Below are 18,475 nucleotides of genomic sequence, written 5' to 3'. Positions count from 1 at the left end.
CGAAATGAAAATGAGCCGAACACAAACAACAGTTTGTTCGCTTTTGTTCGGGTCGAAATGGCTCGAAAAAAAAATTATATAACTTTTTATATAACAATATATTACATATATTATTTATATAATAATATATTATACATATTTATGTATAAGTTTAAATCATAACACCTCATGTGGCAATATGGTTAGTGTCTTCTTTTGTATATATTTAATCCAGGTTCAAATCCCACACATTACATCTATTTTTCTCAATTGTAGTTTAACGAGCTAATTTCGAGCCGAACACGAACACAAATATTTAAATTGAGCCGAACACGGACACACTGTTCACGAGCCGATTTCGAACACGAGCTATTTCGAACAAGTCGAACACGAGCCAAGCCTGAGGTCGCTCAAGCTCGACTCGTTTACAGCCCTATATGAAAGCAATGTTACTTACAATTCATGAAAAAAGAAAGTACCAATACTTGTTATTGTTGTAATAAAAAGAAGAACAACCCAAAAGGTACATACAACTCTTGCCGAGCCAATCAATCATTGCAATATAATGTGATTCTCTCTGTTCAATACAAGTTACTTGATGTCTTTGTCTCTTATGAATGCACTCAAACTCTCCTCTCACAACTCATCAAAACCTCAATAAATAACATGAAATGAGAAAGAGAAAGAAAAACCACTCTAGAAGTTCTCTCCTTTAAGGAAGAAGAATAGAACTTTAGGGTTCACATTCAAACCCTAAAAAATCTGCTAGAGAGACTCCACAAGTCTCTCAATATAGTTAAGATGTTGCCACAGCTTCCCTTTTAAAGCTTTCGTCAAAATAAGCATTAAATACATGCTAAAATGAGATCTTGTTGTTCGACGGTGTCGTCACACTTGAAACAAGCGTAGTCACACTAGTTCTGGCGTGGCCACGTTGTTCAACCCTATATCACATGTTTTGATATTGTTTGTGTGTTTAACACTTATCACCTATCAAATACTACAAAGAACCATCCACAAGCATAAAATCATGATAAATATGAATAAAAAATGATATTTAATGAAGGAAAATATGCAAATTTACCTCATACCAATGCTAAACTAATAAAGCAAAAATTCTAACTAGTTTTTCCAAAAGCATATCCAAATGAAAACTGACCTCAATAATTGCACCAAATTATATAAACATACATGACAAGTCTGTACTAATATCACCACCAAAATTATATTAAAAATAACCCTTCAAGACAAGCAAATAAAAACTCTACTACGTACTCATACTTCATAAAAAGCTGAGCACCAAAAAATAAGACTCTCAAGAGAAATATCATAAAAATTATCATTGAAAGCTAAAATAAATAAAATTATGAAACACTAGAGATAAAGCATAAGAAGAAAAATAGAAAATCATTAATAATAATAATAATAAGCTAAGATAAATTAACCTAACAAAGTTTTTTAAATATCTTTCAAATAACATATTTTTAAACCAAAAAAAATTTGATAGCATATTGAATTTTAAAGCAATTGTTGGAATTCATCATTGCTCAATTTAATAACTCGGCCTTAAAAAGAAAAGATCAAGAGAAAAACTCATCAAATCAATGAATATGAATATCAAGAGTATATCTGATGGTATCAATTCAATAAAATAAAAGGATGATAGTATATCTACAATAATCAAATTATACAGAGAAGTATAGGATGGAAAGATAGTCAACGAAAAATCTGATCAAATCAAAGCAACCACAAAAAATTAAGAAAATGACAAGACAATTCACAACCTTAAAAGAGGTAAGGCTTATAGAAAAAATAAATTTAAAAATAATTAAGATAAAAATATCAAGAGAATATCAAATCAAATCAATATAATGTTGTAGATAATAATTTAAAATTATAAGCAAATCATAAAGGAATTGAAATCAAGCAATTTTGATATGAAACAAAAAACCTATAAGCAATCTTCAATTATAATGGGATAACTTTCTTAAACTTCCACCTTCTGCTCTTTTTTTAATCATCCAATGAATTTTATATATAAGAAAGTACGCATGAATATATTTTTTTATTAAAAGTTATGTTGCTTCTCCTAATGGAAATGTCGTATGCAGAGGCTTGAGCATCTAAAAGATGAATTTTTTTATAGGTTTTACGAGTAATATTTTTAGAGTAATAAAACACGTGAAAAAAATTACTTGGAAAAAAAATTCCATTATGAATTCATTTTTCGAGAGATTGTGAGAGAAAGGACGTTGAAAAAATAAGTAATTGTGAGATTCAACAAAATTAGAGCATAAAATACAATTAGAATTAACCGTGATATTTCTAGTGATAAGAATATCATATGTTTCAAGGTCATTTCAAGCAATTTTTAGCCTTAAATCACAAATTATATGAAAACACCTCTTAAAGCAAATAAGTTTATACCAAATAACACCAAGATAACTTTCATAGATTAAGTGATAAATAGATTTATGAGAATACATGTTCTTGTCATTCCAAAGATACAAGTAATACAAGTGGAGATGTAAATATTGTAAATGTCTTGGATAAAATGAGAATAGGCAGAAGCATTGACATCCAAAACCCAATCACTATTATCAATAAAATCACAAAGTTTAGTATTTTTGGGAAAACTAAACTAAAAAAATAGAATCTCCTAATTTATCAAATAAAGAAAAACTATTAAGTTGAAGATCATAATTAATAGAAATATTCTTACTATTAAAATTAATCTTGAGAGAATTAGAAGTATTAATTCTCAAAGCAAATTTAATAATATTTTTCTAAATAATGATATATTTGTTAGAAATAACTGAATCGAATCATAGTGATTTAAGCACCAATTTGATAAAAATGAATTTGTAATGTAAATATTCCTGATGGTCTTAACTTTACACATAATATTAATAACATACGAAGCTAGTAAATCAAGGCTACCAATATGTATAGGTAAAATAATTTTATTCCAACAAATGACATGCATATTTTTATTTTATCATTGGGATTGATAAAATTATTAATCATAGTAATAACTTTCTTATGAAAACTTTTAAGCAAAGTAGAAGAATGAAACCAATAACATAAATAACTCCAAATGATGAATTAAACTAATTAAATTTTATCAATCATAGATAAAATCTTTTGTTTCCAATCGGCCAAATGAGAATGAAGGTTATCCATAAAAACTTGGTGATCATAAGCAACAACTTTTTAGTGTTTAATAATAACATCAAGATAATTCTGAAGTAAGAGTTTTAAAGTAAAACAACTATTAAAATTAAATTGACGTTGAAACAAATAATCCATCGAGTTGAGAAAACAAATAGTAGATCTAGAGATGTTAATTTGAAAATCAGAAGTTTTTCTATAGACAATCAGAATAGAAACAGTATGCTTAAAGGAATCTTTATCAAAATTTCCAAAAATAAAGAGATTGTTAACATAAATTAAATGGGACATAGTCTCATTGCTTCTATTAATGCAAACAATCATGTCATTATCATAAGAATCTAATAAAGAAGAAAAAGAATCCAAGATAATTGTTAAAATATACGAAGAAAATGGACAGCATTGTATCAAGCAATAAGAAGGAGAAAAATAATAATTCATTTAACTATTTAAAATATTAGAAAATTTAATAATATCAATACAAGTTGTTAGACATTAATTAAAATAAGAGGAAACCCCAAGCAAAGCTTATGATTATAAAAAAAATTTCTGTTAACTTTATCAAAAAATTTCATAAGATTACTTTTAGCACAAAAACATTTTAGAAGAATAATTAGAGTTAAAGTCATAAAAGAGTTTGTTTGCTAATATGATTCTATCAGCAATGCCAACATCTTCTATAAACACTCATTGAGCCAAATAGATAATTTTAGAAAGAACATATTACGGAAGTCAATAAGTAAAATCACTATACTTTTATAAATTATATTACAAAGAGAAATAGATCTACAACCATTTATGCACTTAGCATCACTTGTTTCAAAAAGGATAATAATAACAATATGTTTAATTCTACAAAGAAATATACCAATTTTAAAATAATATTTAATGCATTAATAGATCCAAAAAGTAAAAACCCAAGTGTCTTTAAAAAATCTAGAAGTGCAACCATCTAGCCTAAGAGCGTTATTATAACTAATGGAAAAGAAAGGTTTTTGAATATCATTATCAGACAAATTGTGAATGAGAGAATCAAATTTGTCATTATTATAAAAAGTCCACATGAAATAAATGATCATAGTAATTAGATCTCTTATCACAACTATTAATAAATTTAGGAAAATATGATTTAACTTCTTTAAAAATACCCTATTGATTATTTACTTATTATTAACCAAATTTTTTTTATATATATAAAATTATAGTTTCTTTTATAGTTAGCCTTTTTGCTAAAGAAATTTAACATCTTCTCCACCTTTTGAAATCCAAGAACATTTAATTTTTTCTTGATCAAATTATAATCATAAATATTAGTATTAGTAATATGCCTTTAAAGAAAACTAGAGGACTTCCAATCCTGATTTCTCAAAGTTATCTTAACACACGAAAGTTTTATACATAAAAAAAAAGAAAATATGATCACATTTTACATTAATGAGCCAAGTCTTAGAAGGAATGTCATAAAATCTAGGGTAAGAACTAAGAAAGCTATTGTACATAAATCTACAATTGAGTATAGTAGCATTTCTCAAATTCTTGATAATAGGACGATGATCCGAAGAAAGGGAATTCAAAACTTTAAAAAAAGAATTTGAAGAAAATCTAGGATCATATCTTTTAGTAGAATATGAGATCCACAATCTACTGTAATATTGTTGTTAATATTATTAACAATAATTGTGGAACTAGTAGGCATTACCATAGAAACATGTGTACTAGAATTATTCATATCATAAACAACTTCACATACATCATCACCCTCCACATAATTGTTTATCAGCAAAAATATTATGATTTGAAGTAGGATTCACAGTATCATTATTAATTATTAAAGGTAAAACATGATTTAAAATCATATGATTATCTAAAACATTACCCATAAGCAAAACTGAATAAAGAATAGCGGGAATAGCAACTAAATTATGTGAAACAAGAGCCAAAGTAGAACTAGAACTTATATTATTTCTGAAATTGCTATTATTAGCTTTATTCCTATTCCTTCCACTAAAAGTAGGACCAATAGTCACAAGTTTTTGAAATGATTTTTTGGACAACTTGAAGAATCATGAGAAAACATTAAGCATGACTTATATGAAGTGGGTTTCCACTCATAAATCACTTCTTGCACAATATCTTTATCTTTTGACATTTAGAATAATGGAAACTGGAAAACTTAATCTATATTAACTTGTATGCTAACATGTGCAAAAGTTAATCAACCCAATATAATAAGAGGGTGTCAATTCTACTTGTTATTTTAGAGATTTCTTTCTCCGACTAACAACACAATGAAAGATTAGAAAATTTGTCTTTGCAGTTCTAGTAATTGTAGCGATTTAAAATCAATTGAAAAGAACATTATAAGGGTTTTAACGGCTGTGGATGTCTATATAAAGTGCAACGAAAACTCTTTTTATTGTAATATTAGATTGATTATTGGATATGACTCTAAAATTTTTCAATTATTTTATTCTTCAATTGCAAATATAGGTCCTCTTGATGTGGATAATAGGGGTGTACTTATACTGTTTGAGAAATTTATTTTAGTTTTTGTGAAAGAATTCCGTAAACACTTTATTTGATAGTATGTATCACTTCTTTTGATGATAAACTATCATTCAATATTGAAGTGTTTAATAGCATTGAAATTGAGAGACCTTGATCTTGTTGAACTTTTCTCATTCAGAAGCACAATTTTGACATAAGTAGGCAATAATCAGATATTGTTTGATCTTCACTTAATCTCCTTAAACTTTCAACCACATTTCAATTGCTTAATTTTAGTTTATTTAAACTTAGATCTAATAACTTTTAGCATCATTGTGTCTGATTCATTTAGACATTCAATTAAATAATATCATCAAGATTAGAGATGTAAGTGAGTCAAGGACCTTCGTAACCTGGCTTGAGCTCGGCTCAATAATTGGCTCGTGAACTGAGCTCCATGAGCTAACAAGCCAAGCTCATGCTTGCCCCGACTCAACTTGTAAGCTCGTGCACTCGCTCATTTAAGAAAATATTAATTTAAAATATACTTTAAAGTATACTTTTTTAAAAAAATATTATTTTATATTTAATATTAAGAGTTTTCTCATTATTTTTCTCCTAATTGCTCATTTTATTTCCCATTTTATTATAACATTAAATTAAATCAATATTATTTCCTCTCTTTTATAATAAACAAGCCGGCTCAAATTCACAAACTTTCTAACTCGAGCCCGAACTCGATAGAATCAATCAAGCTCGAGCCTAAGCCAAGTATTGCTCGAGCTCAACTCTACTCGTTTACCCCCTTAATCAAGATCCATGCTTGATTCAATAGCTTTTTATATATCAATATGAAATAGCAATTTTAAATATCAATATTTATTCAATTATTCCCCCCTAAAAGGATCAAAGTAAATGAAAACCTCCTCCTAAAAAAAACTCTCTATTTTTAAATCCACCAACATCACATGATTCCTTCACCACAAACTCCTTCCCATGCATGACTCCCTTCCATTCCAACCCCACACATACCCCACCCTATAATTACACAAAAAACTCCCAACCTCTCCTTTTTCCCCAAAATAAAAAATAAATAAATAAATAATCATCCTTCACCTCACATAAAGAACCCTAGCACACAAAATATATAAAACCAACCAAAGCCCTAAAACCAAAGGAAGCCATGGCCATGAAGCTGAACGCAAGCACAGCCCTCCTCTTCATCTTCTTCCTCGCCATGCAGCAGATACAACATTCTGCAGAAGGGTCCACGTCTGTGCTGCCATGTCTGGAGAGAATCCTTCCTTGTCAGTACTACATGCATTCCTCCAATCCTCCATCATCCTGCTGCACGCATCTCAAAGACATGATGAACTTTAATCCAAGGTGCTTCTGCACTGTCTTCAGAAATGATAATATATTGACCGCAATGAAAGCCAGCACTCTTGATGCTGCAAAGCTCAGCGCCAATTGTGGACTCAAGCCTAATTTCGAGCTCTGTGATGGTAAATTAATTAAGATTCTCTCCTTCTCTCTCTATCTCTTCTTCTCCAAAAATCTTTCTGTGCTGACTTTTATCATAGAGTGCAGCGGGAGTTATTTCTGAGTTATTTTCAATAATACCGAAATAACTCAGAAATAACCCAAAAATAAAGACCGCAGGTAAGAAAAAAAATCACAAATTGATGCTTAATTTTCCCCATAATTGAAGTTTAGGCACTAATTATGATGTTTACATTTTAATCCTTCTTTTTTTTGCAGAAACATCTAGAAGCAGCATTACTGTGGGACAAAACTTCATAAAAGCTAATGTTATCATATTGGGTACAATTTCATTACTTATAGTAATTGGAATAATGTAACAATATCTAATATTAGACTTATTTATTGGGGCTTCTTTGATGAAGATAATTTATTTCTATTGTTGAGAATGGAATAGACATGTTGTTGAATTTTGAATTAAATATTTTTATGTTAATGTTTCCTTAAAGTATTATACAAAAGAATTTATTGGGTAATTGTACATCATCCACCCCTATCTTTTTGTGATAATTTTTGTTTTTTTTTTGAAGTTTTAAAAAGTATATATGCTCATTATTATTTTTTTAAATATTTTCTAATCAATTGAATTACTTTTTTAAAATAATAAAAAATAATTTTTAAGTATATCAAGTGTTTTAAAAATAATTACAACCATGAACCACCACAACTTGCCACCGTCAATTCTAGAAGTGTAAACGAGTCGAGCTGAGCTTGAGCCACTATCGATTTGAGTTTTAGCTTGATTAATTAATCGAGTCCGAGTTTGAGCTCAAGCTTAAGTTTACTTAGTCCGTGACACAACACACGAGCCAACTTATTTATTATAAAAGAGAAAATAATATTAATTTAAGCTAAATTTATATTAAAATAATAAAAAATGAACAATTTAAAGATAAATAATAATAAATCACTTGATATTGAATATAAAATATCATTTTTTAAAACATTTTTAATATTTAGAAAATCTTGAATTTAATATACTTTTGAGTATATTTTAAATTTAAAATTTTTTTAAATGAGCCAACTCACGATCTAACAAGTTGATCCCAAAGTGCTCCTTACCTATATATGTGTGCGTGTGCGTGCGAGCGTGTAGAATGAATTTCGAGGATAACAAATGATCTAGATTAGAAAGGAAAAGACGAGAATCATCAATCTGAAAAAAAACTACAACATAAAGCCAACCGACTGAATACCGCAGACCGATCGAAGAACCGTCAATTAACAGAAAGTCTGTCCAACTATCGAAGGGCCACTTAGGCCAACAAGAGAGAAATGTATACGCAAACAATCAGAAACAGGTCTAAACCCCCAACAAGCTCACAAATATCTTTCAATAGTTCCCCTAAGAGAACAAAATAGAGATGAGCAATTAAATTCATATACCAAAAACATGAATTTCAAAAAGATGTAGACGGAACCCTTCAGTAGGGTACCATAATGGCAAATATATTAGGTAAAAGTCAACTGAGAATGGAAATTATGACATTGATGTATACAATAGATCCCAATATTGATATCTAGATGTCACAAATTAAAAACTTTGTGAATTCCTCAAGCCTTGGCAACTTCATCATTAAAAAATACTGATCAGATAAGGAAGAGAAAAATCAAATCAGGCAAGCCGAAATTTTTGGAGCACATCAAGAGGTTTTCCACAGCTAAATACTTGCAAGTTTAGTAAAAAAAAACCATACAACCAGAAGTTCAAACAAGCTTGGCTTCCCTGCGCAGTACCTGAAACAACATAAATAGTTTAAATTTATGAAAAAAAGACATTCTGCATGATAACTAATCTAGAACAGCTCTAATTCACTGGCAACAATTTAAATTTTGCTTCAAATGGTTATGCTAGCAAAAGAGTGGGGTGGAGCTTTTTATTGCCTGAGATGAAGTCGATGAAGCACATTTCCATTATAAACAATAATCTCAATAAAGCTGGAATAGATTTTAAGAAAAGTTTAAGAATATATAGAGCTTAAAATTTCTTAGGGAAAACAAAAACAAAGTGGTGTAAATTTTCTTAGATGTGACATTTGGTAATTGTGAATCTAAATTGTTGGAAGATAAGCAATCATTAAGTAAAAATAGCTTAGACCAATTATATAAAAGAATAAAGATATTGACAGGGAGAACATTATTGAATCTTAGAAGCATGAATGATTTTTCAGCAAGGATCCGAATGTATTTGGCGTCAAGAAATTATTGATAGTCAATTGAAGAAAATGTATGCATACCATTTTTCTTCCCAACTTTCAAATATCACTCATTAATCATTTGCTTAAATTGTACTTCCCAATCACCAAGTACCTCTTATTTGATGCTATAAAAGGCTTAAACATCACGAGTTTTGGGACGAGCATATGAATGGCAGAGCAAGAGATTAAAGTTTGGTTGAGTGAATCTCCAAAGCAATAAGTGAGTCCCCTTTGTTGAATGATTCCCCAATTCTTATGTGTAAGCAAGTTCCCAAAGTCGTAGGTGAATTCCACTTATTCTTCCCATCTAGTTACAACTATACTTTTTCTTACCTCCTCAAATTTGTATTTAGTCACTTTCTTAATGCTCAACTAGAATATTTTTAATATTGCATTGGTCCTTCATGATGGCGGGCATTTCAGTTTCTTCCATCAAAGGAATAATGGATGGCATTTAACGATAATTATTGTGCTTTCCAACAATCACTTGTCACTTAGCGGCCACTTCTTGCAATTTTGCTTTCCAATTGCTAACTACCCAACACGAACCACCTCAAACGATTAACAAAAGAGTCATATTTAATGCTTTTAAAAAATTAGACAAGAAAGATTTTTTAAGGGACCCCGAGTATGACACTCTCTCATTTGGGCTAGTTATTCTCTAATATAATGGGCGAATGAGTCCTCTTGGGTGGTGATTTCCTCAACTATTACGGGCAAGCGAACCACCATAGATTTGGGTGAGTGAATCCTCACTCATCTCAAATTCACCTTCTCATCCGCACTCGCACTCTTTTTTTGGCTTACAACACAAGACGAGTGCTGCAAAAAATTATAGAATTATTAATCAAGAGTAATAAAATTAGAAAGATTAGAGTAATAAATGATAATATAAAACTAGAAAGATTGATATAATTAAGAAAGGATTAGAAGAAAAAAAAAGGGAGGCAAAAAATGTCTCAAAGTTTGGCAAAATGATTCGCACAAAATTTATGTCACCTCATATCGTTGAACCAAAACTGTTCAGAGCAAGGCTAATAATGACAAGGAAGAATAATAAAGGTTTTGGTTCATATCAAATCCAATCTCCATTTGCGGTGAAAAGGCATTTCAAAAAATTTCAAAACTGATCTGCTTGGATATAGAATATAAAGGTCATACAACTCTCATCGTTGTTCCAATAATAGCACTTCAATGGCTTCTGGGGTGTTATCTTTTGCTCTGTTTTCCAACATATGTGAGGATTTTTTCATCTTTTTATCAGACATTTTGTTATCAAACATTTATGTAGTTTTCTTTCTTCCTAGTTTCTGTAATTCCATGTTATTATTGATCCACTACTATGTTTATGCGTGTTACGCTTGAGAACTGTTTGGGATTACTTCTATTTTTTTTTCATTATTTTTATTTTTATTTTCTTTTGCTCATGTTTTATTTAAATTAAAATATATTTGACTGAGCTAGTTGGTTTTTCTGAATTTTGAAAAACAAGTTGACTTTTTTTTAAAGCAAAAATAAAAAATAAAAACATATAAAAAATTATACCAACCCAACATAGTTTAAAAAACAACAGAAAAAAACAAAAATGAAGACACCAAACAAAAGTAATGACAAATGGGCCCTTAATATTTAAATTTTATACCTTTTAACTTCATTCAATATATCCTTTTATCTATAATCATATAATTATTTTCTATTGTAAGCTCATGCGTTTTTGTTTTGTTTTAGTACTAATTCGAGCTGTGTTTCATATGCACAAACTCCACGTTTAAGTGGTATCAAGTTTTTATACTAAAGCTTCGGCCTCTTTAGGTCCTCAAGCATCTAATTTTACTTGATAAAATTGATCCAGTTAATTGAAGTTTTAATTTACTATTATGATAATCAACATCACAGATAGCTTCATCTCAACTATTTATTAGAGCTTAACGAATTCTCCTCCTTTCTTTCTGTTTAACAAATAATAATCCGTTTACTTAAATATGCATAAAATGTATTTATGAATTACCTAAATAATTAAGAAAATTGAATTGATTCTTTCTGCCAATTATATCATACTAATTCTAAGGTGAAAATTTTCATTCTCAATTTTGCATAGTATAGATTCTCATGTTAAGGTGTCATGACTTACAAAGATGTTAAGTAGGAAAAATGTAGGATAAAATGTGATAGAAAGCAATATCATTTTTACCTGAAGAGAAAAAAGAAGGGGCATGGGGCACTTACATACATAACACACAATCCTTATATATCTCACACCTAAACTTTCATACTTACAAATGTAGCACTCAAATCTTTAATATCACTATTACCACTTTTTAAAAGTGAAATACACTATTTTATGAAGAAGTTCATAGCAGCAAAGTACTATGTACGTAAATATGAAAGTTCGGGCGTGAGATATGTAAATAAATAAGAATTGTGTGCCGCCTATGTAAATTTTTTAAAAATAAAAATAATAATAACGTAACAATACATTATTCCCCATTTCTTCGACTCTTGCTGATACTGGATCAATCAAACCCACAGTAACAGAAGCAGATTTTATCAAGCAAATGATTAGAGTTACAAACATAACTCAAACTGAAATGAAAACACAACAAGCACCATTCGCCAATTAAGCCCAGGTAAGAGAATCTGATGGCAGCGGGGGTGTCGACGAGGTGGTTGAAAGTGGTGGTGGTATGGGATGTAGAATAGATGGGTGGAGAATGGAGGGTATGAAGGTCAGTGGCTAGGATTAGGGGGAAAGGAGAAGCATAGGTTGGCGGCTGCCCAGAAAGGCTGGAAAGGCAGGGATGGGGACTGCAGGTGGACGACACTGACAAGGAAGGTATGTGGCTGGTTGAGGGCAAATTCAGTGGATGGAGAGGTGCAGGCCAGTGGCCAGATAGGTAGGAAGAGAGGGAGGTTGGCGGTTGAGGGTTGAAGAAGAGATAGGGGTGCAGGTCAGTAGCTAAAGAGGGTAAGGAAAAGGATAGGAAGGAAAATTGAAGAGAATAAAACACCACCTCGAAGTATGATACAACCATAACATCACCTATTGTCGGATACAACCCTAGCAAGGGGAAGAAGACTCCACACTGAATCTGAAATAGAATATACACAAAAACATAACCCAAATTCCAACAAACATACATATAAATAGAGAGGGAATATGGGGAAAAACTAAAAAGGAATGGGTGATGGGGTAGTAGTCGTGCCCTTATTGAATGGTCGCCCGGTCTAGCAGGAGGCTGGACCGGAACTTCCTCCAAGCTGGTTCAATCGACCTTCCGTCCAGTCAGTCTGCCACCCCTATTAGAAGGTTGTCTGGTTCATTCAGCAGAAGGTTAGACCGAACTTCCTCCATTATTGTTCATCCCGCCTTCCTTCCTACAGGTTCTGCCGGCTCCTCACAACCCCGCATCAGTCTCCCGGGGTTGGGGGAGCTTCGACCTCATTCGTCAAAGCTTCTGGTTTCTCGTCGTCAATTCTAGCAGCACCTGGATCACTGTCAACTGAACTGTTTCCCAAAGCATTGGGGTAGTTTTCTCCACTTGCGAGTACACCTCCAGATCGATCCGCTCTCCAGGAGTCACACCACTAAACTAAATTGAGTCTGCGTGTCTCGCCCATACAGCTGAATACTCCCAAAGTAATCGACGACCAATTCAACCCCGATTTGAACTGAGGGTAGCCTAAATCTCTTTGAATGATGGTGACCATGATGGTAAGATGTCGACCGTGACATCTTGAAATGCTTTATGTCATGTTTGTCTCGTGTCTAGAGCTGGTGTCCCAATCCTATTATCCTCTATTGTCACCAAAATTGATCCCTCCAATGTTGCTTTGCTGGTAAGAGCTCCTGTGATTTCGGGTTTCGTCGAAGGAAATAGGATGATGTGCTTCCCCTTTTTGGTGAAGGCGTACGTGTTTTTGAATCTGTCAGTTGCACTACTTCCCGAAGCATTGGGAGAATTTTCTCCAATTGCGAGCATACCTCTATATCGATCCGCTCTCCAGGAGTCCCACCATTGAACTGAACAGTATCTGTGTCTTGCCCATATAGCTGAATACTCCTAAAGTAATTGACGATCAATTCAACCCGATTTGAAGTGAGGGTAGCCTAAATCTCTTCGAACGATGGTGGCCATGACGGTAAGATGTCGACCGTTGACCCAGCCAGCAATTACATGTATTTTTAATCTCCAAAATATTGTCAAAAATTTAACCTAAATTATATTTAGCAGCTAATGTGAATAAATGTAATGATATGAAAAATAAATAATAATTTCTCACACCAGAGGTACTACCCAAGTATACGCATCGTTTCAAGTAATATATGATTTTCCTTAACCTCAGTATCGATCCCACTAGGATAGTTGAACTATTTAATTGGCTTGCTAAACTCAAATGCAAACTCTATCTAAATTGCAGATTTAAATGAAAATGAAATGATAACAATAGTTAAAACTAAATTAAAACAGATAAAAATAACTATAATTAATAGCTTAAGAAAAGTAATTCTAACGAGTTTGAATAAAATGTAAAGAACTTTCCCCTTGCAATGAGATAATAATCTCTGTCGGATTTGAATAAGTAAAAATATGATGATGTATTGTGAAAAATATGAGCATTCATATTCTTTACCCCCTCCCGGTGCTAACAAAAAATATTCGCAAATTTAGAGTTTTTTACCAGCTTGTCTAGTAGTGTGAATAAATTATGGTCTCTCACCTCCAGATTACTCATTGTGCACTCTCTATTGAACCTATTTGGGACCCTTACGATCCAAACTCTAAACCGAATTTGAAAGAGAATATAGTTTGTCGCCCTAAAAACATTAATTCTACGCTCATCAAAACTTATCTCCCTATCTATTTGCACTTCCCCTTAGGTGATCATAACGGCTCTGCCAAGAATGAAGTGTGACACTCACTAGTTGGGTGAAATCATATTCCTCCTAGGTCTTTATGTTTTTCAACAAATTTGAACATCACAAGTGACCAATTTGTAAAGTTAATGAAGAATCAGTGAAAATGACATCACAACTTTTAAAAGTAAATAGAAATTTTTAAATCATTCTCATCCCACAATATTAAGTCCCAAGAGCAAGGAGAAAGAAAGTGAATTACTCAAAATTCATGAATAATAAAACAAAAACACAGACTTTGTATTGAAATTCAAGTCCTAGAAACAAAAACTAAAACACACACAAAGTACCTTATGTATTCTCCCCAACATAAATTTTGGAGTCTCCTTGAAGAAATCTCCAAACTCTTACTCTTACAACACAAAACACACTAAAACATACACTTAAACACTTAAGTGGGCTTCAAGTGCAACCAAAAAGTCCTCCATTTCGTCCAATTTTTATCCATATTAATAAATCTTCGAAAATAACAAAAGGTTGCTTCAAACACCCATTCAAAAGTCGGTCAAATTCAATGAATCTTCTAGAAAGCTAGTTATTGGCACTATAGCGCCAGTCTGGGCGCTATAGCGCCCGTTACCCGCGTCTATGACACGATAGCGCCAGGGGACGACGCTATGGCACTATACCATTTTGCACCACTTATGCTCATTTTTTTTCTAATTTTCTCCAAATGTCCATTACATGTACTGGAAACCAAAAACATGCGAAATTAATTTTCTTTAAAGTGCAATATCCCTAAAAATATGCACTAGAATAAGGTAATTTTAAGGTGGATCAACCGTGACATCTTGAAATGATTTATGCAATGTTTCTCTCGTGTCTGGAACTGGTGTCCTAATCTTATTATCCTATATCGTCGCCAAAACTGATCTCACCAATGTTGCTTAGCTGGTAAGAGCTCCTATGATCTCGGGCTTCGTCGAAGGAAGTAGGATGATGTGCTTCCCCTCTTTGACAAAGGCGCCTGTGTTTCTAAATCTATTGTGTGGTGTCATCTGGTCAATTTGGAACGGTCTTCCCAACAAAATGTAGCAGACATCCATGAGGACCGCGTCCACAACACATGATCCTGCATCTGGCTTTCAATCAAAAACTCCACTAAGCACCTCCTTTCAATGCTGACCCTGTTCATCTTTAGCCATGTCAAAGAATACGGATGAGTGTGCCTCTAAGTCAAGAGTCATAACTTCACCATTTGTGCAGATGACACATTCTTGTTGCTCCCTTCATAGATGATGAGATTGTATACTTTCCTAATCACGGTACAACGAGTGCGAAATATATTGTGACAAAGCCACTGTGAATCCCTGACATCCTCGGTTTGTTGGACCAGTCGAACCACGAGTGTCTCTCCTTCATCTGGTGGTCAATGATAGACCTCACCCTGGTCCTCAGCTTTATTCTCGTCGATAATCTCCCTTGCAGTGCTCTATTTAGTAAAGGATACAACCCGATTCGTCGAGCAACTAGAGGCGATGTGCTCAAATCCGTGGCATTGAAAGAATTATTTGGCGGGACGATAGTAGGCGTGTTGCTTTGCTCAAATCTTTTCTCACTTGGGATGGCTCTATCCTTATCTGAACTAAATTTCTAAACTCCTTGAGGTGTGCTCCTGTCGGTGTCTCCCACTGTGGGTGGTTGTCTGACCAATGGTGGTTGTCTGCTCTCTTTCTGTTATAATACAACTTTCAGTGCTAAGGTTTGAGTTGTGCCACATTGCTAATAGCGAGCTTCAGACCCCCAATGTATTGAGCTACAGCGTGCTCCTTCGACTCGATCAACTCACATTGCATCTATAAGTGGTCAAATTAAGCTATGAATTCCTCTGCATAATGGTTTTGTTGCTGCAAATTGTGTAGTTTTAGGAACATATCCTGATAGTAATGAGGTAGAAGATATTTCTTCTGCATGGCTTTCTTTATCATCTCCCACTTGATAATCTTATCGTTGTCTTATCTTTTTTTCTGTCTCTGTAAATTCTCCCACCACAAACAGACACTCTTCCTTAACTTGATAGCAGCTAATTTGAAACACTTATCCTCTGATACATCTTTACACTAGAAGATTGGCGTTCAACCGATTGCAGTTAAACAACAAACTCATCTGGATTCATAACTCTTTCAAACTCGATAGGTCCATCTTGATGCCAAATTCTATGTGTACTCCAACTAATGTTTGCTCTCTAGAGCTCCTCTGATATTGAATTCCAAAACATCGCGGTCTTTCATCTTAGGGTGTGTTTGTTTCAGCTGTGGTTGCATGAAGTTGTGAAAATTTTGTTGTTTAAAAGATGGTGTTCTAGAAGCACTTATTATATTTGAAAAATTCAGTTTTGAAAGTGTTGTATGTGAATTAAATGTTTGAAATACTCCTCAGTTGTACTATATTAAACAAGTGGGGAGATTAAGAGAAAGAGAAAAAAAATCATCAAGGATAAAATGATTTGATCATCCTATGCAAATGATTAAAATATTTTCCAATAAAATCTAAGAAATAAATAATTTCATCCAAATCTTATTGTAATTAGATAGATTCCTCATTATGAATGATCACCTATATTCCAAGTTTCTTACCAGCATCCCATAAAGAAAGATTTACTATGGATTTAAACCTAGCCTAAAAAAAAAAGAATGGAACCTCACACCCATTCCACAATGGCTGACACTAACAATATTGATCCTCCTCCCGTTACATCCATGGCTCACACTAATAATTAATTAATAAATTCAATACTAGACAAGTACTTTCTTGGCAAACCCCCTCAAAATTCACAATTAAAGACCCTCCCTCTTCCAGAGCTCGAACCGCATTCTCTTTCCATTTCATCACATTCTTCCTCATCTCCTTCCCGCTTCTTTCCCCAACCACCATCTTCCTTACGAGCTCCTCCACCTTTTCCCTCTTCACATCGTTGTTAATCCCCATCCCCACCACCCATTCCGCACAAACACACCTGCAATTAGTCTGTTGCTCTGTGAAGAATGGCCAACATAAGGCAGGCACGCCAACGGCGAAGCTTTCCATGGATATTCCAATCGGCATGAGTCAAGAAATCTCCCACCGCCGGGTGCAAGAGAAACTGCTCCTGCGCGTACCAGCTCACCATCTTGCCCCTCCCCTTCATCACATCAATAAACTTCGGCGGAAGAAGTGTGATCTCCTCGGTGAGGTGCTCGTTCTTCATCACAATTATGCTGCCAAAATACACGAATACGACCGAGCAAGGATCATGACCGTTGAGCCCTTCGATGCAGTGGGTTTTTTCTGTCCAGAGGTTGGTGTTGATGGATTTGAGGAAGGGTTTCTCTAGAAAATGGTGCGAGAGCAGGATACAGACGGTGGGCAGATTTCACGAATGCAAAACTATTTTTGCATTCGCACATACGAGAAGTTCCAACGGCAGTTTTGCTGCGGTTTTAAATCGTGATCAACAAAATTGCAAAATAAACGCGTGTTTGACTAAATTTGGTTCAGAAAGCCGGCCAAAAAATCGAAACAAACACGCCCTTAATCATTGCATGCTCCCTACAAAGGGTTTGAAAATTTTGTCTCTTTCTTCTCTTCGGCTTTTACTGTCACCATCGAGGGTAGGTCCCTCCTAGGTGTCCTCAAAGCACGCCAATCTCAGCTGAAGTTGACAGATCTCTCGCTGCATCTCTTCTCGAGTAGGCATGGGCATATATCTCCATGGTTGCATGGCTAGGGTTTGAAATGGGAGGTGCAAGAGAGCAAAAGAAAAAGATTAAAGATTGATGATTTTGAAAATAAATAAGGGAAAATTAGGGATAGATAAAAGTTTTGGCTATGGCTTGGAGATAGGAAAGAAAATATTTGGTGGATGAGTAAGGCGAATGCTAGGAAAGTCTATGATAAGACTAGGGCGGTTATGCTAGCTCTGATACCAAATGATACCATAACTAATCAAACCTGCGTTAACGAAAGCAAATTTTACTAAGCAAATGATTAGGGTTACAAACACGACTCAAACGAAAATGAAAACGCAACAACCACTAATCGCCAATTAGGAATGACTAACAGGATCCGATGGTAGCAAGTGTGTTGGCGAGGTGGTTGAGAGTAGTGGTCGCATGGGATGTAGAATAGGTGGGACGAAGGAAGTGGAGATATGGTGGTCGGTGGCTAGGATTAGGAGGTAAAGGAGAAGGGTAGGTTCGCGATT

At 33.5% G+C, this 18,475-nt stretch overlaps 2 protein-coding genes across 3 annotated transcripts in view; one reads left to right on the top strand and one right to left on the bottom strand.

Annotated features, from left to right (window-relative positions):
- Positions 1-6,728: 6,728 nt before the first annotated feature.
- LOC110018033 (lipid transfer-like protein VAS) lies at positions 6,729-7,560 on the top strand. The gene is made up of 2 exons (XM_020715252.1): positions 6,729-7,142; positions 7,399-7,560. The coding sequence occupies exons 1-2, from the start codon at positions 6,821-6,823 to the stop codon at positions 7,497-7,499; spliced, it is 423 nt and encodes a 140-aa protein (XP_020570911.1). The 5' UTR covers positions 6,729-6,820; the 3' UTR covers positions 7,500-7,560.
- Positions 7,561-8,639: 1,079 nt separating this feature from the next.
- LOC110017835 (trafficking protein particle complex subunit 5) overlaps positions 8,640-18,475 on the bottom strand; it is a 28,206-nt gene continuing 18,370 nt past the window's right edge. For both annotated transcript variants that reach the window (XR_002293292.1, XM_020714954.1), the window contains exon 8: positions 8,640-8,916. Coding sequence is in view for 1 of the 2 variants with exons in the window: in XM_020714954.1 (XP_020570613.1) it covers positions 8,887-8,916 (30 nt within the window). In the remaining variant the exon portion in view is untranslated. The remainder of the gene's footprint in view (positions 8,917-18,475) is intronic.

Source organism: Phalaenopsis equestris, unplaced genomic scaffold (assembly GCF_001263595.1).
Source record: "Phalaenopsis equestris unplaced genomic scaffold, ASM126359v1 Scaffold000002, whole genome shotgun sequence".
Taxonomy (NCBI): domain Eukaryota; kingdom Viridiplantae; phylum Streptophyta; class Magnoliopsida; order Asparagales; family Orchidaceae; genus Phalaenopsis; species Phalaenopsis equestris.
The sequence above is the reverse complement of the archived record's forward strand: the minus strand, read 5'-3'. Positions and strand labels throughout refer to the sequence as shown.

What these genes read in the sequence shown, in the direction of transcription:
- LOC110018033 (XM_020715252.1), top strand. Translation starts at nt 6,821, where the DNA reads ATGGCCATGAAGCTGAACGCAAGCACAGCCCTCCTCTTCATCTTCTTC. An exon ending in TAATTTCGAGCTCTGTGATG is followed by an intron (nt 7,143 to 7,398) that starts GTAAATTAATTA and finishes TTTTTTTTGCAG; the next exon opens with AAACATCTAGAAGCAGCATT.